At 40.0% G+C, this 26,629-nt stretch overlaps 1 protein-coding gene across 1 annotated transcript in view; it reads left to right on the top strand.

Moving 5' to 3' along the window:
* antxr1c (ANTXR cell adhesion molecule 1c) overlaps positions 1-24,151 on the top strand; it is a 40,456-nt gene extending 16,305 nt beyond the window's left edge. Inside the window, 13 exon segments of the mRNA XM_022208919.2 lie at positions 16-84; positions 806-886; positions 1,911-1,971; positions 2,833-2,931; positions 3,315-3,384; positions 8,142-8,220; positions 10,923-11,018; positions 11,243-11,281; positions 11,637-11,735; positions 11,835-12,002; positions 13,366-13,446; positions 21,044-21,164; positions 21,167-24,151. Coding sequence (XP_022064611.2) covers positions 16-84; positions 806-886; positions 1,911-1,971; positions 2,833-2,931; positions 3,315-3,384; positions 8,142-8,220; positions 10,923-11,018; positions 11,243-11,281; positions 11,637-11,735; positions 11,835-12,002; positions 13,366-13,446; positions 21,044-21,164; positions 21,167-21,312 — 1,209 coding nt within the window. The 3' untranslated portion in view covers positions 21,313-24,151.
* Positions 24,152-26,629: the final 2,478 nt, after the last annotated feature.

Genomic DNA, 26,629 nt, shown 5'->3' with positions numbered 1-26,629 from the left:
CTTCTCTTCCATCAGGCAGAGGAAGCCAGATCTCTTGGAGCTATTGTGTACTGTGTTGGTGTCAAAGACTTCAATGAGACACAGGTAAAAAAAATGAATCTTTCAAGAACAAATTTGGCAGTTTTTAATTTACAGCCCCCAAAGGTTAGGTATCTGGTTTGATATCTGAACATCATTTTAAATATCTGTGGAACCATTTATCATACATTACATGTACTGTACTCAGTAATTCAGAGATGTGGCTACATGAAAAATTTTGTTACCACTGTGTATTCAGGAACTCCTGTGCAATTTGGCTACCCTATATATTTTTTTTGAAAACCAACCCAAATGATTTTGAACCCTTAGCTGCCTCTCGGACCAAACCTGCAGCCAACACAAGATTGGAGCAGGAAGACGTCTGTAACTTGAGTAATACTTGTAAATTGGCTACAGCATGGTGATTACTGTGTTTAAAATGACGAACGTTCTGTAAGCAGACATTTGACTGATTGTAAATAGATCGATTAGCTGATTGTGGATAATATGCGGTGATTGCTGAGAACTGGATTCCCTCATGTACAGCTCTTACCCTCTGTATAGTTGTTACCATCTAAATGTCTGAAAATGCGTCACAGCAGCACATTTGAGGTCAAATTTGCTCTTGTTAAAAAATCTCAGATGTCATCTGTGAAGAGTTCCAGTTATTCAGTCTTCATCACAAGAAACCAAGGCTACTTAGTCACTTCTGATTATTTTGAGGATAAATTCTCCTGCTCTTCTGTCCTCCCTGCACACCTCTGTCTGTACCTCTCTCCCACTACAGCTGGCCACCATTGCAGACACCATCGAGCACGTGTTTCCTGTGTTGGGAGGCTTCCATGCCCTCCGGGGTGTCATTGATTCGGTAAATAAACTCATCTCTTTGCAGAGAAACAGACCTGTACAAACAGGAGATTCAGTCGTCTATATTTACATTTTTGACCTAAATGTGTTCTACATCAGCACAATTACAATTTCCTTATTTTCTGCATGGTTTCTTTAAAGCCAAGAACTGATATTATAAAACACTTTGTAGCACATATTCACAAAATACTCACTCAGTAAATGCAAAAGGGATATAATTAACATGTTTCTTTCATTTTTGTTGCAGTTAGTCCAATGCTAGAGTTCAGAAGGAGCTCAGACTACTCAAAGTTTCAGCTGAGTCTCTGCTCACTATTTTTGCCATGCAGCAGGCAGAACTGTAACTCTTTGTGTGTACTTGGCTTCATGAAGCACACCCATACTGTATATTCAGAGTACATTGCAGGCAGGGCTACAGACTCCATCGCCACGGTTATTTGATAAATCTGTTGAGCTTTTTGTTATCACACCTCACATACGGGTGGATTTATTGGTCTAAATTCGTTGTGTGTTTTATTTTTTAAACAGTGGATTCTTTATACCAAAGACCGGTAAATAACTGCAGGCTTCTTATTTCTGTGATAGTAGATTTGACAGATTTTTCCAGTAGAAATAACTTTCATTTACAGATTTTAACAGTTGTCTCTAGGTGATTTATTTTCAAACGGTATCTTTTCTAAATTCTGTACATACCTAGTGTTGCTCTCAAAGTGGAAAAATTCTGCGGTTGATGGGCCTGCAGTGCCTACTTACTTTCACTAAGCTATGATTTGAGAGTTTAGGAGGAAAGTTTAGCCAGCAGTCAACTTCTATAAATAACTGATGAGCTTTTAAGGGCCAGACACACATCAGGAAGAATTACAATAGATTATTCAGTTTTTACAGACACATAGAAGATCAGATGTTTTTGCTGTTGTCTGTTTTTACACGAATAAAGATTGATGAACCAGGCTGTGACAAACAGTCAAGTATTAATATTGGATGTCAACACTAGAGAAAAATCACTGCTGCCTTCTCTTTTCCAGATCATCAAGAAATCCTGCATTGAAATTTTGGCAGCCGAGCCCTCCAGTGTGTGTGCAGGAGGTGGGGAGCTCCAAACACACAGTCACTATCACACACTCACACACATTAAACTGGGTCTCTCCTGAGTCATTGATACAGATGCCAGCACCTCATCATTCCCCAAACTGTGCGAATTTCAATAGTGGGTGTCAGGTGTCCTCATCTCTGAATTATGACAATCCCAGACTGAATAACAATATATGGGCATCCAGGTCACTTGCAGGAAATCTACCGGGACAGGGGACCACGGTGGGAATAGTATTACAGGCCCTCATTAAAAAAGCTTGACGTGTGAAAGTGGCATTGGTGAAATTGGCAGCAGCTGAAATGTTAAGGAGACGACGTCCTTTAGTGTCCTGCCAAGAGAAAAATTATGACAATTAAAGCAACACACAACAGATAAAAATTTAAATTGATTAAAAGTTTCTGGCACAAGTAGAAAGAGTGTGACTGTTTTTCACATCTGCTTTTCCCTTTTATGAAGCAGTGAATTACTTTCACCCTTTAAGAGGGAAATTATTTCACTAAACCAAATAGTTTTCATTGGCCTTTATTTTATTTGATTCATTTGTTATTGCATTTTTGTGCCATTTTTGCAGTTGATACACTACGTTTTCACACTGTGGTGTGATCCGTTAGGGGACTAATCATCTTAGTGATGTTATTGTTTTCACATAGACAAATATACAGAATTATTTGAGCCATTCAGAGTTAAAAGACAGCCCATGGAACCACCTGGGTGTGAGATGTAACTGTGCCATCTTAAACAGGAAAATGATCTTCATGTACAATAAATTAATAGAGTATCAGATGTGATTTTTCTTGGCAAAGACTGTCTGTGTGTCAAAAATGTAAAAATGTCTATGTGTCTTGCTTAACCAGAGTCTTTTCAAGTGGTTGTGAGAGGGAATGGATTTCTCCATGCGAGAAACATCAACCAGGTGCTTTGCAGCTTCAAAGTCAACGACACCATTACAGTCAGTAAGTAGACCTACACTTTGGTTGTCCTTCCCTTTGAATGTACACCAATCAAGTTTGTAACAGAGTTTGTAGTTGTCAGTGTTGCAATGGATATTACTGCAATGTTTTTGCAATGAGAAAGTGGATCCTGACATAAAGAAAACACATCATGCATCAAATTCTGTCACAGAGAAGTGGTCAAATTTAAAGGTGCGACTGAATGTGAGCTTTTTGTATCAGCCATAAAACATCTGTATAGCATTAGTCTACTATGGTCTGTACTGATAAAACTTTGTTCTATACGTCAGTACCTGCCAATATAGTTTCTATAGTTTACAGTGTGCGCCCAAATTAGTTCAAGCTGATGAATGTGTATTAAACTAAATGTTTCCTTTGCTTCCTAGATGAAAAGCCTGCAGATGTACACAACACTTTCCTACTGTGTCCAGCTCCTGTCATTGATGAAGTTGGGAAGTAAGTGCCTTTTTTATGACTTCATGATTTCCTTTACTCTCAAAGATCATCTTTCAAATGCCTTTTAAGGGAAAGTGCTCATATTTCACACAAAGTGGCATTCACGTGCACCTGAGGTCACGTTCTTTGCCTCAAGCATAAAGAAACGCATGGGTTCACGTGTGTTTTTGCACAGGCCATAAGAAGCCTGTCATACATTAGCTCTTTTTTACGATCCCTATCCGAGGCCACATTCCTCTTTTCTAGATCCCAGTATAGCTTAGCAAAATATAAGAGGCTCTGTGGTCATGCCAACACATGCGATGGTAAATCCTTCATGCATTTGTCCTATTTCTGTCTTACATTAGAACAATGAGGGAGAACAACAGCCATGACTAACACAGAAATTTGTCAAGACTAAGAACTGACAAATCTAATCGAACTCAGCTGACGACATTCCAAGTCAGTCAATGACAAATTACAAAAAAGAAAGTGTTAATGTTATTTAACCTGTCAACAGTTAGGTTTTTTCTGTGAAAGACTCAAAATACACACTAAATGCACACTGAATGGTGCCTGAAGACAAAGTTAGCAACAAGCTAGCAGTTCACAGCTAACATTAGTTCATGGAAACCAAAACTGGGCAAAAGAGGGTAATTATTATTGTTGTTTGTCCAGAAAGATGATGTCAAATGGAAGCTAATGTTAATCTGCTTGGATTATACAGAAAGTAGACTGCATTTTGGCAACAAATTTGTAACTTTGTTGGATGATGACATGTCAATGTTGTGTAACAAGTTTGCAGAATACAGTAGCCTAACAGGCTTTCAAAATATTGCCTTCTAGCTTGAGATGGGACCTTAGTCATATGTATGGCAAGGTTGTTGGATGATTAACATATATAAAAATGTCAGGACCACAGATTTCTTTTTTCTCCTGCAGCCAATCAGTTGGTTGGATGATCTCAGTCATCCAAGGCTTTTGGTAGACTACTGCCATGTTTACTGGCCAGGTAGTGTCAAACATTTTACAGCCTGAGATAGGACTCAGCTGTTCACCAACCTGTCGTTTTCCTACAACAACTTCGTCATCAGTTGTTGCTTCCTGCTGTTCTTATTTTATGTGTTTTATTAACTTTAAACACTCATATGAGTGTTGTTTCAGAATTTCAGATCTATATTGAAATATATGGGAAAAGATCTTATGAGTGCAATGGATTTGTTAGAAGGATCACTGTTAGTAAGATATGCATGAAAAGCAGATTGTTTGTGTCAGTGTTTACGAGGGCAGTGGTGAGCTGTGAAAGCTACGACCACTGAGGTTAGTGTACTTGAACTTTTACCACACCATGGTCACACAAATTTTCAGTGTAACCCTCACAGTGGCCAGAATTGCTCCCCATCAGCTGGCTGCATTCTCTTTTTAGAGCCTGACCATGTTCCAACATCAACAATCCACAAACCTCTCTAACCTAACTCTTTATGGGAAGAAATGTACACCGGGCCACAGAATATGAGGTTGAGCTGATGGTGGTAAAGACTTTAAACATACAGAGAGACAAAAAAGAGAGGAGAGGAGGAGGTCTGTCAGCCCACGTTAGTCTCTCTTCACATGCTTTATTGAACTTTTAGGGGTTATTGTACTCCTCTAATTTTAATACAGATTCCCCAGTTTTGTTCCCCCATAGCAGTTATAAATCACATTTGTAGTTAACATTTGCTCTGGCAGTCGTGTGGAAAGAGAGAATTTGATTTTAACTGCAGCGGGGAAAGATTTAAACAACCTGGACCGATGGGTTGGACTCTAAATCGATAGCTTGGCAGAAGGATTGTAAAATCAAAAGTACATGGTGTTCCTGTGCTTCCGTTAAACATCACACTAACTGAGTTCATTTCTGGCTTTGTGTGTTTTTCTCTTAGTCCTTGTGAACTTTCCATCCCTTTATGATTAACCACTTTACCTCCTGACTCTCCAATCCCCTAATTATTGTTTCCCCATTCTCTCCACCTCTGTCTTTTCTCTTGGTGCCACGGTGGCTTCTTTTTACCGCTGTGCCACTTGTTTTCCTGCCCGCCACCTCTTCTGCTGGCCCATCTGTTCACTTCTCTCTCTATATCTGTTTTTTATTTGTCTCTGTTACTCATGAAGTCCTTCTTTCATCCCCTGTCAGTCTTACACTCTTTTAGCAACCTCCTCGTCCAGTTTTGTCTGATCAAAGCCATGTGGCAGCTACCCTGGTCTTTCAAGTGTGTGGCCGTGTGTGTTTGTATGCAGTCTGATTCTCGGCAGGATGGAAAAACCTCTGGGAGAGGCTTTAAAGTTTAAACTACACTGAAAGACAGACTAATGAAGTGAGTTCTTGAGTCATTAGAATGATGACACTGATCTACTTTTAGTAGCAAATGTGACGGTTTTGTAATGACTTCACTGAAAATCCAATTTTTTATCATTGCCACTCTGCATTTTGGTCTATTTTATGGCCATTTACCGTTGTTATAAATCGTGTGTGTGTGCATGTGTGTGTGTGTGTTTGGACTGTCTGGCCTGTCTGTTTCATTTCCTTGCTTAGCAGCTGTCTGCCACTGTGCTCGACAACTAACATTTCCTCCCCACTACTTTGTTTCTCATCCACATCCTCAAATTCACACTGGTCAGTTTTCTCTGGCTCGTCCTTCTCTGTGTGGAATTTTCTTCCTCCTAAAACCCATTTTTTGCTCTTTCTCATCTTTTATTCATTGTAAAAATAAGATTAGACAAGTCCATAGGCATTTTACACTCGAACAAGACTACTGAATTTTGTTAAGGGTAAGTTAAACAGGGTGTTTTCTATTTTTTCAATGTCATATTTGCCACTTTTCTTTTGGACTATACAAACTACTGGAGCAAGCTTACAGTAAAGCCCTTTGCTCATTGTTGTAGACCTCCATTATTGTCCATTATTTGGATTCTGAAGCAGACTTGGCGTTATGTTCCTTCTTTACAATGAATATGGTTGCTTCATATACATTTAACAAACAGCCGTTGTTTATTTTTCAGTCTCCTGCCATAAATACTCACTAGAGGAAGGAGGACACTGAAAATAGTCTTCAACAAATGTATTATTGACTTTTGTTTGTGTAACATTTTCTAAAAACTTCAGTGCCCATTGGTTTAATGAAATTACTAGAAACAAATAATTAAATCTTCAGTAGTGACACATGTCTTTGAGTACCACAGATGGTAAAAGAAGAAGTATTGAGAGATGGTCTGCCATTTAGAAAAATATCTTGTCCATTCCCAAACTATTCTGAAACAATATTTAGGTCAGCTGTGGTACTTGAAACATTTTTACTGGTATTAAGGAATCTAAAACTTTTCAAGAGTTAGCTTTTTCAGTTCTATGTCATGACTATTCCCAGACTGCCATTGAGATTAGCTAGGAATGCATGATTGATGCTATTAATACCATACTGTCTGCTTTTGTCTAAACCTAGGCCCTAACCTAAATCTGGAGGGGTGCTTTCAAATTCGTCATGCCCAGATGTCTGCTGTCAGCACAGTAGGAATGTTATTGATCATGAACTTCACCCACTAACGCAGCTCTCCTCTCTCTACCTTCTTCTAAACCCAGACAGGCCTGTGAGTCAAAGCAAAGACAGGTTTATCGGTCAAACCGTCTGCTTTCCATCTGCCAGACCTCATTCACATCCAAGCATGCCTTTCATCCACCTTTTTAATAACTGAACAACAGCAGGCTCCTGTGAGGTCACTGGAGGTCACATGAGATTCTTAGAATTGTTTTTCTCTGCTCAGAGAGGAACTTTTGCAGATACAAAAACCTTAGAAAGCTAGGAGATCCAAGGACAACACACAAATGAAGTTTGAACAGAAACTTGTTGACGAGTGTCAGGATGTTTACTTTTAGTGTAAATTACATTCCATCAAAAATTATTTTGTAGCTCCAAGAAGAGGTCAGATGACAAGTTGCAGAGATTGTTGTCATTCCTCTGAGTGGATTTAGAATGATGTCTTTCCCTGGAAAAATACACAACCTGCCCGAAACCATAAAAAATGTCAAGTTTTGTTTTGTTTCCATTTCCATTTGTTCAAATTCTTTGTGTCTGCAGTGCTGGGTCACACAGCAACACCTACAGATAGTTTTTTTTCCTGTTTTTACCCACTGTGGAAAACTTTGGTATTTGGTTCTTTCGGGTTTAGATTGCTCAGTTACAAGCGAAATGGGACTTGTAAACAAAAGTCACACAACTCAACCAGGAGCTCATTTATTGGACATAGTTTTCAGTAACATGTCCTCCTGCCAGGTTAGAGAGTTTGGCAGAGAGTCAGAAGTAGTCTGATTCCAGTTTTTGAAGGCTACAAAGAAATTGCTGAGAGATGTGAGCATCACACTGGATGTCACTCATAATCCTTTGTGTCTTGTGGTTGTTTTGTGTTGGTTTAAATTACATTCTCACTTCTTACAAACCACGTCACAGTTAGCAGGCGGTTTGGTGACATTATTTGGTGTGAACTCAAGTTTAAATGACATCACTCTGGTCGTACAAACTGAGCTTCAGAAGGAAATACTTTAGACTAAATCAGCTGATTCAAATGCATGCAGTGTGAACCCAAACACTGAGATGCTCACCTGTCCTGTCCTCTGTGTGTGTGTGTGTGTGTGTGTGTGTGTGTGTGTGTGTGTGTGTGTGTGTGTGTGTGTGTGTGTGTGTGTGTGTGTGTGTGTGTGTGTGTGTGTGTGTGTGTGTGTGTGTGTGTGTGTCTCTTTTGTTTTATTTCAGGGTGATTTATCTTCAAGTGAGCATGAATGACGGTCTGTCCTTCATCAGCAGCAATGTTCACATCACCACCACAGAGTGTGTAAGTGGAAGCTTCATATGTACCACTTGTGATTGAGAAATTTAGTTTACGCCTATTAAAAGCAAAAGCCACACCTGACTGAAATCTGGCCTATATCCGTTTTGAAGCACTCCTCCTGTGCAGTGATACACCGCTCCCAGCGCTCCTGCCACTTTTAATATGCTCTCTGGAGGTGCACGTGTTATTTTTGTTGACCCTAAACTTGCACACAGAGCAAACATCAATGCTGACGATCATCATTAGTAAATTTTGATCTACAACTGTTGCTCAGAGACCAAACAGTAGTCTTCAGTGGAAAGACCTGCAGTCTCCAAGAGTGAAGAAAGGTCATCAGCACAATCAAGAGGATGCTCTCTGGTTTCTTCAACATTTACAAGGTTGCGCACTGTGAATTTGTCCCATGAGGTTGGACTGTCAACACAGTGTTCCTCTTGTAATGTCTTGAGGCATCAAATGGAGAACGTTTAGTGCAAATGATCTAAACTATGGTATACATGGTAGCAAGAGCAATGGGAGCGGTGAGTTGCTGAACAAGGTCACTACTTGAAGGAGATGGAGGGCAAACTTTTGCTTTTCATAAGAACAGTCTCTGATTTTTTGAACACACCATGTATAGACACTTTTTATGACTGTATCTTAAATCAAAGCTGTGTTTTTAAGAAGTTTCTCTTAAAGATGCAACAAACTCTAAAGCAAAAATACTGTATAAACGGTAAAAAGGAAAGGTTGTACTTTAGGAGCGGATTGTAAATGTATCTTTAAATGATTATCTTTCTGTCAAATAAATGACTTTTTTCAGCTGCCAGAATCAGGAATTTACTCTTAGGATATTGTATTTTTTGTAATATAGTCAAAGAATTTCCCTTTCTTGTTGTATTGTATGTGTTTTTCAATGCTTCTTCATCTCTGTAACCTCCTTTTTTCCCTAGAAGTCTGTTGTTTTGTTCTCTGCAGAGAGTTCCTTACTCCTTTATCTTTATCATCTTCCCTGTCTCAATTTTGTTATTTTCCCTGTTTTGGGGAACCAAACCACAGGGGTTGGTCGAAGTGGTCCACCTAATAAAAGACCTTCTGAACTCCCTGGAATAGGGGGAGACGGAAGGTTACAGAAGCAGGTTCATGACCGTGGAGTTCTTTGTTCCATCTTAACATTTTGTAAAAGTGAAAGAGAAACATCATGTAACATTCACGACTGATGGCGCCACTATTTACGCTATTAATCTTCTCTAGGTGTGTGAATGTGTAGAACTGTCGGTAGGAAACAGGGTGGAGCTCCATTCCTTAAAAACCAAGATGCAATTCAAGATAATTTAAAGCAATCTATCAAAATAAAAGACGTATGTTGGAACATATGGAGCAGAGCCACGGCACATTTCCACCTAACCAGAAAGAAATGAGCTCTTTGAAGCTGATCTTTCTCAGTCCGTGTGACATCATATTCACAAAGATTCTGTGAATTCAGACTGCTGTGTTGTGGGTCATGATATACAGACCTCAATTAGACATGCCATTGCAATTAGCTGTTTCTCGCCACTAAACTAAACCATATAGACTGAAGTCACACCAGGCTTATGAAGCCACAACAAGTCACCAACTGGAAATGAGAGGCCTGCAAGTTATATTCTGTGAATCAAGATTGAAAGCAAACCCAGTAACCCCTTGCGACCCCTCCTCAAGTTCTGTCAAAGTACCACACTGAGGAGTTTCAGCCTTTGTAGTTGGTCCACAAAATATGGCCAGATTGCATGAGAAAACACATCACATGTGTACAAGCAGCAAAATACAGATGTGGTCACTATTGAAATTTCAGCATTCTTTGCCGAACAATCGCCTCATCAAATTTCCCAACTTGTCAGCTGATTAAGTTGTTGTTAAAGGAAATAAATTTTTCTGAGAAATAGTCGTTTGGTTCCAGCGATGTCCTCTCTGCAGAGTGCCCCACTGCTGAGTCCAAATTCATCCCCCACATCTTTGCCGCAAGATAGATAGGGGAAAGTTTTCACCACATGTGATCCTCATCTGTGGTCTGTAATGAGAACCATGTTTGGCTCGCAGACGAATGCCTCACTTAAGGAGAGCAATGTTACCAGACGAATTCATTCAGGGATCGCACAACTTACATTAACCACTGTCATCAAGAAAAAAAACAGAAAAGAGCTGACAAAGAATCAGTCTGAAGGCTTCAGTCTTGTTTCAAATGTATCATCCCACTACAGTATGATTGTACGGTTGTCACTCTTGCCCCTGTTATTAGTGCTGCACATACTGCACTATTTTTTATTGTCACCACTACTCCTGATTTTAATATGACCTACATCTGCTGCTGCCGATACCTCTCCTACAGTTGCTCTTATACAAACCATGGTTGTTCTACCAGATGTGAAGAAAAGATCTAAATTGATTGAAAGCATTTACATCAAATATATTAAAATGCCAAAGTGTAAGTAGTAATTCTGAATAATTTGTTTTATATTACTGAAAAATAATTATTGATTTAATAATGTGTGCTTCACTTTCATGTAGCAACTAGTAAAGTTGATCTTAATTTTATATTTTTTTAGTAACATTACTAGCTTTTCTATGCTTTGTAGGTTAAATCTCTATCTAGCTCGGTAAATGTGGATGAATGAAGGGCCAGAGAGGTTAGTCTTTCCTGGTTTGGTACTGGTAGCGTACTAATATCACTTTTGTCTCTTCTCCAGTTCGATGGCACCATCCTCCTGATCACCCTGCTGGTGTTGTTCCTGCTGCTGGCCCTGCTCTTCATGTGGTGGTTCTGGCCTCTCTGCTGCACCGTGGTAAGAAACACCAACAACACTCAGGAAGTGGACAATTTTAAAAAAACAACACTTAACTTACAATTAAGCAACTTCACAGAGGTTTTGTCTAAACTCCAAAATACCCGTAAGCACCTCGGGGGTCCTTACGCAAAGAATAAACTCATAAAAACCTCTGAGATGTGAAGCACAGATGTAATTAATGTGGTTTTAAAAACCATGACATGTCTCTTATTTGTCCAAAGGTGATCAAAGAGCCACCTCCCCCACCTCCTCCTGAGCCTGTGAGTCAAACACACACAAATACACACCGACCAAGTAATACCAATAAAAATGTAGCATAGTTGACTGAGTCAGTCTACTGAAGCAGAAATTGACTAGAAGTTAAGATAACCCAAGCAACAAGAAACAAGCAAGCATACACTATAATACGAAAGAATTATCATGGAAACACATCAATACATTTCTGTATTTTAATTAGCATCGTACACACGTCAAAGGTTTATAGGCCAGTTAATGGATCTCTCCATCTTCTACATAGATCTCAGCTTGGTAACTTTGTGTACTTATTTTCATCTAAAAATTTGTTTAAAACACTGAGTGAAGAAGTCAGCTTTTGTGTAAATATCTGTGCTTTAGGAGTCAGATGATGAAGACGGCCTGCCCAAGAAGAAGTGGCCCACTGTGGATGCCTCATATTACGGAGGAAGAGGAATCGGAGGGATCAAAAGGATGGAGGTGACTAGATGATATGTGCACAGTCTTTACAGAACATTATAATTAAATCCACTGATTACATGTTACATTCACTGCTTCTGTACCGCCTGCTGTCAATAGGTGCGTTGGGGAGGGAAGGGCTCAACCGAAGAGGGGGCAAAGCTGGAGAAGCCCAAGAACGCTGTGGTGAAAATGCCTGAGCAGGAGTATGAACCCTTCGAGCCCAAACCTAAGAAACCTCAGAACAAGAAGCCGCCTCAGAGCCGGAAGTGGTACACGCCCATCCGGGTAAACACAGCTTCAGTTTCACACAGGATCAGCAGACAATGGGGCACTGTAGTGTTAAAAATACCTAAAGCCGCTGTTATTCTTTATAGATGCTCAAAATGTTTGCAGTTAGTTTAGGAATGCCGTCCTGCCGCCTTTGCCGTCCTGACATAAAATATCAGCTTTTTAGGAACTCAGAAATCTGCCTTGTTTACAGTTTGACCACTCCGCGTTTTTGAGTTCTTGCCCACCAATTTTTAAATAAGTGAGGGTAGCAGAAGTTTCCCAGCCCACAGAGAAGCCTGAAACACTTGAGATGAATTTGAAACATGAAAAGCACCACAAGTGGAGTAAGTTTTCACAAGACAGCAGGGAGGAATAAAGCCCACTACGGCCGTGTTTATGTATAATTAGTTGCATAAGCACAAATTTCACCAGCTATCAATGGGCACACTTAACCAAAGTAATTCAATACAATACAGCGAGACATTATTGCTGCCAGCACAGTTTGTGCTTAAATCTTACATTACAATACAGCTCTGTGTGGTGACACAGGCCTTTTATACAGTAGTTGTACTGTTATCAACACACACTTGAGACTGTAAAGGCTGTATTTTTGATACGAAGTGAAAGAGCTACTGCAGTGATTCATTACACTGTTCATACAAAACAGTCAGTGTAAGAAAAAGATACTGTAAGTATCATTGACTATTCGATGTGTGTGTTGGTCTGTGGTTGGTCTCTGTGGAGCTCTGTATTTCTACACTTGACAATCTTTAAATTCTACTTCTGATTAGGATATAAAACTCCAGCTATGTACCATCATACCTCACTCTGGAGACGTCTTTGGTCCCAGAAAACACAAGATTTCAACATGTAAGGAAGGAGAATATCCCTCTTATTCCATGTAATTCATCAGCTTTTAGCTCGGCAAGTTTGTCCTGCAGGTCTGTCAAAAGTTAAATACAGTTCTTATTAAGATGCACCCAGATTACTGTTATTGTTACAGCTGGGATCACCAGTCCCTTCCTGTGAATTAGAAGGGAATCCATGCTCAGTTGCAAATTTTTTTTCGGTTAGAGTTAAATTGCTCATGTTTCAAGTTACATAAGCAATACAACCTGTCATGTTCATGACTAATCAGTGACTAAACAGCTTCAACCAGAGAGGAAGGAACTAATCAGCAGAATCAGCTGCTGTAGTGTTTGTTTGGGATTAAAACCTGCGGACTCTTGGCTTTATTGAGGACCACAGACCAAATGTTCGCTGATACAGAAAAATCACTATTAGCAGGTTTTTATTAAGTTATGCATTGCGGTGTGGAGGAGTTTGGTGTCCAGATGTGTCCAGCTGTTCAACCTCTCCCTCTCCTCCGTCCTCTCAGGGTAAACTGGATGCTATCTGGGCCCTTTTTCGCCGCGGATACGACCAGGTCTCCCTGATGAGACCCCAGCCCGGTGATCATGTAAGTATCTCAACAGTGTTTCATTCCATCAGAAGCTTTCACCCACACCCACTCTCTCTAGTTCAGCCCTCCTGCAGGGTTTTATACTTGTGGTGACCCACAGCTGCATCATTCTCTTCTCATTTTCCCTCTCTCTTTTCCCTCCATCTTCAATCATATGCCATGTATTTTCCTATTCTTTTCAGATGTGTTTTCTGCATTCACTGGGTAATTCAGATCAGAAGTAAACTGATTTTTAAAGTGGCCAACAATAAGTCCTATAATGTGTTAATTGAGGTTTTTACCTACGAAGTAGTTTCTGACTTAGCACTGAATCCAGGTTTGATAGAATTGTAAATTTGGTAGTGCTCATCCCCATTTGGTACTGTTGCTTTGCCTGTGAGGCTTCTCAACTCTTGCTGACAAATCGCAGTTGGAATAGCAGTTGTGTTTGACAGATCACCTCTAGCGAGCTACGTAACTAAGCTGACAGCAAAGGTCCATGAGTTGGATGAAAATTCTGTGCCCTGCTGACTTTTTAGTGTTTCAGACTGACTTGTTTTAACATCAATAGAACATAAAAAGGCCTTAATTTGAACTTTATTGGCTATACATGGGATATACTAAAAATTGTGATGCTAAATCAGGTGAAAAAACGTAATTATAGTCTTGCATTGTAGAGCCAGTTAGTCTTAATTTTATGTACAGTATGTGTTTATATACCTTAAAGTCCCTCTCTATATATCAGAGTTTCGTATATAAAAGTTTACTCAATGAAAAGAATCAAATCCCTTCATAGCTTACATGTCTTAGAAGTAACTACACTAGGCTACTTTACTTCCTTTACAATGCACATAGTCTCTGATATACTTTCCACCCTCGAGCACACCAGCTAACTATGACTGCTCACTGAAAAACTGTGAAGTTGTACACAATTAGAAATTGTATTATAGTTCACTGACTTTGGATTCATTGCTGGGTCGGTGTAGGTACAGTAGTGGAATAGTTACCCAGACATGGATTAGTTTGGTTTTTTTGGTTGTGGAAAGACTAAAAAAAAAAAAGACTCCACCCTCCAAACTTGTCCCTCTGTCTACAGACCCATATACACCAATTCACTGGAGAGAAATCCGAAATGTTCTAATTAGAGTTGCTAAGCTGGAATGGTTAGTCAGTTCTCCACAGAAGCTTGAACAAAATGTGTAATGATATGTATGAATTAATGCTGGAGTTCCTACGTTGTGCGATAATCCACTCTGGGGATAGAAAAGCCAACGTAATGTTCCAAAGCGGTGCAGTTTTAAGAGTGTCCTGGTTCGTCTCCAGCCTGAAAATGCTTCAGTCATCTGTACCGATTACTCATCCCGCCCTCCCTCCTTGCATCTGTCTGTCCGTCTCATTCACTCCTGGTGTTCCTGCGCTGGCTAACACCTCCGTTGGCCCATTCTTTCTTGTTGAGCTAGCCACACTCACACCTGCTTCACATTAGACGCCATAAATCGGATAAAAAGCAGAACCACAGCTCACATCGCTGTAGCTCAACGGGTGTGTTTTCTGATGTGTTCGTGCATGTAAGATGGTAAAAATTCTCTCTTCTTCACGGATTAGCCACATGGTTTGGTTTTAATGTTCAGTCTTTGTATCAAAAAGCCCCAGATAGCAGTTTTGGTTGGATGTGGACTGAAGATGGGAGTTCACTGAGTCCACAAAGCTCTCTAGGGATGTTTTAAATCCCTCAGACACGTTCAGCAAAGACAGTTTTTACGTTCAAATGTGTTCTATATAATTTCCAACTGCACCGGTCTTAATGGGCACTTTGGAATTCAGCAGTACTTTATAAATGAGGAGTATAAGCTCTAAATTCTCCATAAGCTGTTTGGTTATTAGCCATGCTAGCACTGCGTTTAGCACAAATTTGCAAATGTTGCAGTGGCATATTGGCACATTAAAATAAGATGGTGAATATCGTGAACAAGTAACAACATAATAATCACATTATTCTTCTTCCTTAACACCAACTTCATCGTCTGCTCTCTTTATGTTCTCCCTTTTCCCTATGTTCCTGCTCTCATTCAATCTATTCTCCACCTTTTCTTTTATCATCAGTTGTTTCCTCCATTTTCTTATTCTTCCTCTTCTCTACAGCCGACTTTCCTGCTGATCAGGTCCCATCCACAGCACCAGTTAAAATCCTGCCTTATTAGCAGAAAATTTCCAGTGATCTTTTTTAACGGGAATTCCACATTTTAGAGTGTTTTCTTGGCACCACAAACAGGTACAGAGACAGAATTTGCAACCAGATTATCGTTTAGCTTTTCTTTGAGACAAATGAGATTAAAAAACAGCCACCATTGCTTTATGATTGCATCTTCACCAAAGCAAACCGGCGGTCAGATTAAAGAGATTTGGGATTTGATTTCCTTTGTGAACAAGTTTCTCCTACCCAGAAAGGCTTTTAGGGAAGCGTGAGCTCCGCATGATGCAATGCTTATTTTCTTGAAGAAATCCTGTCTCTCTTTCCATTGAAATGATGTCGTCTCCTCAAGTCATTTGTGGTTTGTAACAAAGAAGCTGAAGCATCTCACAGACCAGCAGGCCGTCTCATTTAGTGTAACGATTTCAAGAAGAGTGGAAAACAGGGTGAGGCACCTCAATCTTTATTTTAAGTGTTACCTGAAAAGCTATGTGTTGTTAAAATCCTGCCAGAAGTTTGCAGAGGTTTCCACAGTCCCACCCTGAACAGACCTTTTAGAGCAAAGCCTCACACTCCAAACATGGAAGCATTTCAAATTCATAAGAAAACTCTCCAAATGACTTCAGGTTGGATTCTTGATGCCTTTTTCATGCTGCTTGCTACTGCTCGATGTCACTCTTGAGACCAGCCCTGGCTGAGATCTTGTGCAGTGCACACAAAACTCAAAAAATGCATCAATTCTTAGACTGCTTTAAAAGGTTTTTCATGATGATTTTGTAATAAATTACTCTTTTTATTAGCCTATGCAACACTGATGCAGCACATATCTAAGCCATTAAATGTCTCACTTTTCTGTTAAAAACCCTCCCTATGGGTGAGCTCAGCACAAGGAATAATGCACGACCACACAAGAAATGATGCATTTTATGTTGATGTTTTTGCATGGATAATAGTTATGTGAGTTGAACTGAACATGAGGCTCTTGAGTTTGACTTTAACTTGAGTAACATCATTCTAACTTTAGTCTCAGTCCTGCCTAAACACACACTGTTCTCCCAGCAATGCATCCACTAACCTCTCGTCTTGTTTTCTTACCTCTCTTCTCTGCACAGCACCATGGGGCAGAGCACTTCATTCATGTATGATGTTGCAGAGTTAAGATCACAGGATCTACATTTGAGAAAGAAATTAGCCATTATACCATTGTGTGTCACTAAACCACATCCATTTCACTGATGTGAGAGTGAACAGCATGATGTAGAGCCATCCACAGTCTCTCTCTCTCTCCCATTCACATGAACACAAGTCTCTCCAGGGAGGCAGTTAGCTGGCTAGAGGACATGAGGTAATACGTATGGCAGACGACTGCCAGGCCTGTCTCCACCAACCGACTGACCATGGCTCTCTCTCACACACACACACACACACACACACACACACACACACACACACACATGTTTGTACTTCTATCTTAGTGAGGACATCCATAGGCGTAATGCATTTCCTAGAGCCTTACCCTAACCTTAACCATCACAACTGATTGCCTAACCCTAATCCTTACCCTAACCCTAACCAAACCTCAATTCATACCTGTTCTCTAAAAACAAGTCTTCACCCTCAAACATGGCTGTTTCAAAGTGAGGACCGGCCAAAATGTCCTCACTTTGTAAAAATGTCCTCACTTTGATAGTTAAATGCAGAAAATGGTACTCACCATGTAGCAAGTACAAGAACACACACACACACACACACACACACACACACACACACACACACACACACACACACACACACACACACACACACACACACACACACACACACACACATAGCTCAAGCCTAGACAATTTTATGACCTTGGTAAGACTGTCGACAGTGGAGGAGGTCAGTCAGAAAGAACAAGCAAGTGTGGCTTTTCTAAAATCCAGGAAAATGTTCAGAGGTTCAAACCGCAGCTGGGTGCTAACAGAACAATGTACATGAAGCGAAGCTGGGATAAAAAGCACACAATGCATCCACATGAACTTCAGCATTTCTTATTTTTATATTAACTTCTCCATCTAAGCATCAAAATAGTTTTAAACCCATCTTGAGGTTTACACCCACTGAAAGGCATTGTACATTTAGTTTTAATGAGCTATCAGCATCATTGCTTACATACTGGAAGTAAAAATTTGATGTTTGAGGAAATGTTTGCTCCGTCACTGATCATTTGATGAGTAGATAGATACCACTCTCATGTCTGTATCTTAATTATGAAATGACCATCAGCAGATATCCTAACTTAGTGCAAAAACTAAGCTATTGCGTTAAATTTTGCTGTTTTTTGAGGAATTTAAAGAAATGCGATGGAAAAGATTTTAGACTTTTACCGGATCATAGCAGGAAAGCACACATGTACACTACTGTTCAAAAGTTTAGGGTCACCTAGAAATGTCCCTTTTTTTTTAAAGAAAATCCTTTTTTTTCAGTGACGATAACATTAAATTAATCAGAAATACAGTCTAGACATTGTTAATGTGAAAATGACTATTCTAGCTGGAAACGGCTGACTTTTAATGGAATATCTCCATAGGGGTACAGAGGAACATTTCCAGCAACCATCACTCCTGTGTTCTAATGCTACATTGTGTTAGCTAATGGTGTTGAAAGGTTAATTAATGATTAGAAAACCCTTGTGCAATTATGTTATTGTTATTATTATTATGTTATTATAATTATTTTAACCTTTTGGGACTAAGTCACCACACTTATTCAGCAATATTCATCAGATTTGACGAGTGATTCTATACAGGCTGGTCTTGGTAACCAAGTGGTAAGACTTGCCTGCAAGAACCTACAATAAAAAGTCAAAATGTCTGCTGCTATGAAGTCATTTGGGGAGGTCTAGAGGTGCTGGTCTGTAGTTTTGTTCTATGTTCGTTTTCTGTGCTATGTCGCGCTTGCCAGCTTTGTATTCAGCATAGGTGACTGACCAACAAGTCCTCATATTCATACGACCGCATCGGTCGTTTGCACAGTGCACCGGAATACGACCTATGCGGTCGTATGAACGTTTGCGCCCCTACGGGGAAAACGAACGCATTATGGGATTTAATTCGCAAAACGGCTTTTCCGTCGCAAAATGGCTTTATTCTCACTTTCCCAACACGTTTTTAGGATTATGGTTAAGGTTAGGGTTAGGGATAGGGACAGGGATAGTGTTAGATAAAAGTTTGTTCATGATGACGTTTCACCTGCGACTCCAGAGTGTCGATATTTACTCAACCACCAGAGGTCGCATATGTCAAAACGTAACATTGGGTCGTAATACGGGCGTGTACAGACGACCTATGTGGTCGTTTTTTGTTTGAGGACAGGCTGGACTGACAGTGGAGTGGATCTTGTTTAAACTCTAAACATAATTGCGAGTTAGCCCATGAAATATGCTAACTTTTTTCTTGAACATTATGCATTGTGTAATTGTTAACTGAATATATCTTAACAAAGAATCATTTGACCACAAAATGATTAAAACATCTATAGTTTAAGATTTATTTCCTTTGACGTCATTTTATACGTAAATAAGAATGAGAAGCTGTTCTGTGGAACTACATGAGAATTTTTTTAACAATTCCTCTGAACTAGTTAAACTCACGCTGCAACGTCTGACAGGGACGTTGCAGCGTGACAAATGAGGAAGAAAAAATAATTATTCATTCGTTTCTCACAAAATCCTGACTCAGATGAAGCCATGGTGCAACACCATTTCCAAGAATGTACGTATATTCCCCTCTTAGCAAGAAAACAGCTTTAAAGAATTTAAAGATCATCAGTGTTTTTTGGCTGATGTCTAGGAATGCCAGACTGGATAAGTGGCGACAGACCAGAATCTGTTGGTTTCTGCTAGATTCTTCAGAATGTTTTTATTGATTTTATGCCAAATGTTTCCTCCGTGTGATTATATGTGTATTACAGATGGAGACGCTTCTCAGTCTACATCTGGTCATTGTGATGTATTTACTCATTTAATATTCCTCATCTCACCAGCATCTTTAATCTGTCTTTGAACTGATGAGAGATGAGAGGCAGGTTGGAATTCAACATAATTGTTACAGAAAGAGTCTGCGGTCGATGCAGAGATGTTGGGCTAAATGAAAGAGGACAGGAGTGGTTGGCTGGAGATAAAGGCCAAAAGTTTAGAGTGGGATGTCTCAGTTCACTTTGGTTTATTATTATCTTATTCACTATGGCTGTTTTTCTCTTGTATTTTAACTCACTCTAAGTCAGTTCTGTGGTGCTTTAACTGTATGAATGTTTCACTATATGAACATTTTAGAGCCAAATCTAATTTTATCTTTAGTGCTCAAGGTCTTCATTCCACACAGCTTTATGATTGACATCATTTCCCGTTTTCCACGATGTAAAACCATGGCCTTGTGGCTCAAATCAATGATACTGCTTATTAGCAGATTAACATTACTTCACTCCGCTCTGTCTGCCAACCACAGGCAGCTATGGAGTGGGCAGAGTTTCCATGGTAACAACGACCTCTGCAAACTTACTGAATCCTGCGGTTGCTGTAATATTTTACGAGAAGAAATGCGATTTCTGACAGAATTAATTAGTTAGTTTTACAGTCTGATAAGTCAACCTAAGGCTCTTAAAATGTTGCACCTCAACGAAAGCCTTTTACCACCTCTCTCACACACACACACACACACACACACACACACACACACACACACACACACACACACACACACACACACCTTTAACCCCAATCTTTCTACTCCATATGGTCCCATTGTGAACATGGGAACTTTGGTAAGCGAGTCACAATTCTAGGGACAGAACATCGGCCTAACCGGGATAATTTGGAGTGGGGGCGTACAAGTAGGGATTTAAATGTAATCTGGAACACCAGCTGGCTGTACACACGCACACACACACACACACACATACACAATCATACAGAGAGCAGCTGCTGTACCAGGACCTGTGCTTAAATTCCTTCTTAGCCCAGATGTACTTTACATTAGACACCTGTGAGTGGACCCACATTTTTACCAGACATGTTGACACTTTTTCAAAATCAACTATATATTAGAAGATATGTGTATTGCACATGTAGATTACCTACATACCATGCCTGCTGCTCTCTCATATAGCATGTAGGTTTCCATGTTAACACTGAAACACAACCATTTTTACTAAGACTGAGTCAACACTATGCACTATGTTTGTTAGCTTCAAATCAGTTAATGGAGACAAACCTAATTAGCATTTTTCTTGTCCAGGTGTCCCCTGCTTTCTCCCTTAGTCAGCTGGGATAGGCTCCAGCCCCCCATGACTCTAATGAGGATTAAGCGGTGTATAGAGAATGGATGGATGGAAAATCACCACAAGAATCTTAATCTTGCGTGTTTCTTTCTTTTTCTTTAGGGTCGATGCATCAACTTCACAAGAGTGAAAGATGAGTCAGCAGCAGCCAAGGCTGCCCCTCGCACTCCCATCCACACTCCTTCACCACCACCACCACCACCAGACTACCGCCCCGTGACTCGCTCCCCCCCTCGTCTCCCACCTCCAGCAGCCCTCCTGCCAGAGCACCCCCGTCAGGTCAGATGCTCCCGGGACCACCGCCGTCCCGCACGCCCCCGGGGCTCCCCTGTCCACCGCCATCGCGTCCTCCACCCAGCCTTCGACCCTGAATCTCACAGACAAACCCCTCCCACCCTCCCGACGCAGCCCGCTTTGATATCACATTGATATTACCGCCCTGTTGACCAGTTCTTTCAGTTTGAAGGCTGTGGTCGTCGCTGCCAAAGGTACTCCTGCTATAAGCCAAAGATCAGCAGTATGTTGAACCCCAGTCCTTCTGTCTTCTTGTATGGCATCGAATGTCAAGTAATACTGTAAGCTGGCAACTTAAATCATTTTATACGTACTACCACCTGGGATGCTAAATTCTGGAGGAAAAAAATTTTTGAATAGCAGGGAAGCTGAATTTTACTGACCTCACTGCTCTATGTAGTTAGTCTTTGTGCCAAAATAAAGAGTGAGCCCCCTTTAAAAAATCTGAGAATTTTCTACAGGCTGGAGTGTTTTCACTGTTTGCTGATGAGCAACAGAAATGATTTAGGCTAGCAGTTTGACTTGACGTTCTGTCTCATACAGACTAAATGGGGTGATTTGGGGAAATATGTTACTCAGTGTTTGTGAGATAGGGAGGATTGTTGCTGGACAGCAAAGCATGTAGGAACAGAAGAATACTGCAATGGATGAAATTTCTTTGTTGTCTTTATCAACTACTGAGTTCGGCCATTGTCGTTGGGAAATGAGGGGAAAAGAATTTTGTATGTGAAAATCAGTAACTGACTTAAACTTTCAAAAGAATGGATTGGCTTAATTCTCCATTGCTGTGTGGCGGATCAAAAGTTTTGTGAACCCTCTTTCAAAGCAGATTGAATTAGTCATGCGCTTCATGGTGTTGAGAAACAGATAAAAGACATTTGATTATGTTTTTAAACAGATTTTTCACCATTTTGTGATGTTTCTTTTATTCAACAACATGCTTAACCAACAAATCCCAACCTTTTATTACAGACTGATACAGTTACATGATGTGTGGTCCAGTTTTTGCATCATTCAGTGACAGGGAAGTGTACAGATGTTCTATGGAAGGTATGTTTTTACAGTATGTTTGAGATGAGTTTTAAATGCCATGTTGGTCGATATCTTTGAGGCTTTGGATTTTATCCTTAACCACCTGTTCATGTAGTTGAATTTAGATTACAGCTATATATATTTTTTGTTTTGGTATCTGCGCACATAGACTGCTGGGCAACTACAGTATGTATTTTGTTAGCATTTCGACACTCAAACTCATGAAACTGAGCATCCAGAAATCAGGTTCAGGTCTCTCCTCACATTTTTTATTCACAATCCTGATACTGTACTTTGATACCATTACGTGTATTTTATGTCTTCAGTCATATCATCACCGGTCACATTGCAACTGCAGGGCAGTTCAGAGAGCATCTAATTTATTTTACTCCCCGAGAGAAACAGAGGAGAGTACTTGAATATCGACAAGGTGTCCAACCACAGACACTGTGTGCAGAATTTAGAAACACAACCGCTAACCAGTCAAAAGTCATAAAGGCTTACCAGCGTTTCTCACCACCTCAGCTACACAGAAAAACGTTTTGTAGAAACTAAAAAGGATTCAGCTACATTTTATGTTGTTTTCATCAGAAAGATCTCCTGGCTAGCAGGCATAAAGACACAGTTAGAGAAAAATTGTGCATGTTAGCAGTGACTGCATGCTGAGTGAAGGACATTACCTGCCAACAAATGGACACGAAAGAACAGAACTCCTAGATTTTGACTTCAGGGTGTAGAAAAGAGGCTGAAACTGCTGGTATCCCTCCTATATCCAGTGCCTTCTGGAACTTTTTTCTTTTTTGATGTATTTTTTTAAAATTTCATTTTAATGTACGTCCTTCAGTTATGTCCTGTACCGTTGTGTTACTACATGCATTAGTAATTGGCCACTGAAAATCTCCAGTTATCAGGTCTCCAAGGTCATCAAATATTGGGATGCTTTAGTGTCATGGGCATAAAAAATGAGACAGCCACCTACTTTGCTAGAAATCTCTAGCATGAGCGAGCATTATGTGAGTTCATTTAGTAAAGGAGTGCTGTGACAGAGACCTCTATGAGGCTTGCTGACTTCAGGCCTGCAACAAGTGTAGATTTAGGAAGGATTGAAATAGCACAGTGATCTGACACCTTAATTAAACATCTGACAGCATTTTTTGTGGCTTTTTGCACATTTTTGTATAAAACAGTCAATACCAACTGTTTCAAAATATCCGTGATCACGATAAATGGACAATGAAAGTTTCAAACCCATTATTCATTTGATTCATGTTGACAATGTAAATTGAACAAAGAACTGCAAAGCATCCATTGTTCTTCTGTTCTGGGATATTAAACATCATATCAGTGCTCTTGTTTATGCTAACTTTACCACAATGTCAACATCACTGATTGAAGTTGGAACATGTTGCAGTCATTACTAGAAAGCTCCCAAAGTTGGGTTACATGCAGTGCCTGTTTTTTTTGTTTTGTTTTGGGTTTTTTTTATGTGGCATCACCAAGAATTTGATTTTGGCCCTAGAAAAGTCAACTGTTTACATATTCCCAAACTCAGCAGCTCCACTATGTTGTGTTTCACTGACAGCTGGTGCAGTATCAAACTGATGTTTTTTACATCTTGCTAACTGGGTACAATTTTACATTCTGCTAGCTGAGGTCAGCCATATAATACTCAAGAAATACAGCAAACATCAGTGCTTGACAGGGAACTTCCTCGGTGATGTGATTCACAACAGAGATGAGACAAGACACATTATGTTAATCAAGTGTTTTCTACATGTATAAACAGCAGTACTGAAGCAAATATGAAAGACGTATATGATTTCCTATTGTTGGTTGACATGACTTTTTTAACAGTATCAATAAAGGTTGACTCCTAAGCTTCTACTAGTCAGTCTCCTTGTGATTTTTGCTTGAACTTATGTGTAAATGTCCTCCCCTGTGCCAAAACTTCTCCTGATACACTTAACACACACGTTTTGGCTACCATCATGACAAGGACCTATTTAGCTTAATTCATATTAACTTGACACTATACTTGCAACCCAGTCTCCTGACTGCCAAAAGAAGGCCTTTTTCACTGAAGGTATTTTAATAGTAGGAAAAAACACAGGTGTAGTAAATAACGTTAATGATGCTGCCTTTTATTTCAGTTAAGTCAGCCGTAACTAGTGCTTGACGCGAGATTTGTCTTGAGGTCTCAAAATCTGCCACATTTTTACTCAATCTTATCTCAGTCTCACACTAAGACAACTTCATTTCTAAAAAATGAAGAGCACAACTGCAGGAACATCACTATCAATTTACTTGTTTACATTATTATTAGGATTTTATGTAAAACTTCATGCTTCAAACACAACTGATGAGTTGATTCAGTTCTAATTTGAACTATTTGTCACAGTTATTTCCCTGTCTTGGTAACTGCACGTCTTGATCTAGTTTAAAGATCTTAACAACAACAGTATAACTAATGTGATGAGTCACACCGATACCGACCGAACTGTCTCTGCAAGCAAAGCAGATTAAAAATATGAAGAAAAATGTTGCGCTGTTGCCTGAGTGTAATAAATGATGTCTGAGTTTAGAGAACAAGAAAGCTAAAAGTGAAAGCAGTACGCTGTTGAGGTGGAGTTCCCAGTCCGGGAGTTTCTGCTTAAAGCGTCCATGAACAATGTTTAAATCCAACATATAGCTCAAACGATAATCTGTGATATGCAACAGTTTACTGTGATAAACCTGACTTTACAGATTCCATCAGCTCTGCAATTGTTTACCATCTTTCAGCTTATTATTTTAGCTTTACAGCCAGCAGGTTCACTGTTATAAATCAGTCTAACCATTTATTACTCTGCCAAGGAACATGGCAGAGTTATGTGAGAATCAGCGTACGTTTGTCCTCCTGTCTGTTAGCAAATTTACTCAAAAACAGAGTAGCAGATTTGGATGAAATTTTCAGGGAAGGTCAGAAATGACACAAGGACCGAAGATTTTGGCAGTCATACGGCTTATATCCACGGATTTGTTCAAGATTTCTGTGTCATTGTGAGATTGCGGCACTATATCACTGTAACTATGACAACAAATGAACACCACAGCAGCTGCCTGCTGACGATCACATGATTGCAATCCTACTACAAATCAACCGATGAGGACTTATCGGGACTTATCCTTCAGACATCATACAAAGAACAATTGATTAAATTGTGGGGGTGTTTCCGAGTCCCATCAATTCCCACAACCCGCTACATATTTAGGTCATGTGATTTGGTATCTGTACATAATGTGCACATATATAACACATGCATGTGGTCACTGCAAGGTCATTTTGTTTGTGAGTACATTCAGAAAAATGGCCATATTCTGTAGTGATGTGATTTCTGCCACAAATCTTTTTCAAAATTTCATCCGTCAGAAATTACACATCAACCCAGGAAGCCTTGGCGGGGTACTGCGTTCTCTGAGTGCTTTTTTTGTTTGCATTGTTGTTCTAGCAAAAGGTTGCCATATTACCTGCATAGCACCAAATGCCAGAGACACAAAGTTAGCGATTAGTTTTCAGTAAAGGAAAGCTGTAGAACCTAATCTGGAGGTGGTGGAGACCAAAATTGTAGCTAAAAGAGAGCAAATATTGTATTTACAGACACCAAATTCAGAGAAACATAACATTTAATGAATGCTAATGTTGCTCTCTGCCTGGTCGATGTGCACATAAACCACAGTTTGCTAACATGGTTGTCATTAGCTCTGTAGGGTGGAAATCTGTCAGTTGTGCTGCCCAGATTGGCCACAAAATGCTGGTTTAACTGCTGTACATCTGATTAGCTGTACATGAAGTAACCCACAATATTCTAAGCTGTATAACTAAGTAAAATACCAGAACTCCTAAGCATTAAAAGCTACCCATGGGCACAAATGTCCTGCTGTTGATGACTTCCATTCATTTCCTCTCGGCTGTGAAACAGAGTAGTTGACTCGCTTTAAAGGATTTCCCTTCATCCTCTTGAGGCTTCTTGTTCACTGATGGAGGTTAGGGTGATTTCCAGTGAATTTCCCCAAATACTCTTTTCTTTTGCCACTCTGGCTTAACCCCCTGGTTACCTCCTGGTCACTGCCTGTAAACCTCCACCTCCCAGTGAACTCCATCAGTGTCAGAGCTGAGTTCAGGTGTAGCAGAGTCTCCTGGCTGCGCTGTCAGTCAGCCTGGTCTCGCATTCATAACCTGGTGTGTACAAAAACACACACTATGCTCGGAGAGTATTCAGAATCTGTTTCCCTGGTTGGTAATGAATTTAATACAGCCAGAATAGCCCTCATGAGCAGTTCCAGCTGGATAATTACTGTGGAGTCTGCGTTTTTCCCCTCTGC

This window comes from Acanthochromis polyacanthus, chromosome 19, assembly GCF_021347895.1.
Source record: "Acanthochromis polyacanthus isolate Apoly-LR-REF ecotype Palm Island chromosome 19, KAUST_Apoly_ChrSc, whole genome shotgun sequence".
In the NCBI taxonomy this organism is placed as follows: domain Eukaryota; kingdom Metazoa; phylum Chordata; class Actinopteri; family Pomacentridae; genus Acanthochromis; species Acanthochromis polyacanthus.
This window is presented reverse-complemented; position numbering and strand designations above follow the sequence as displayed.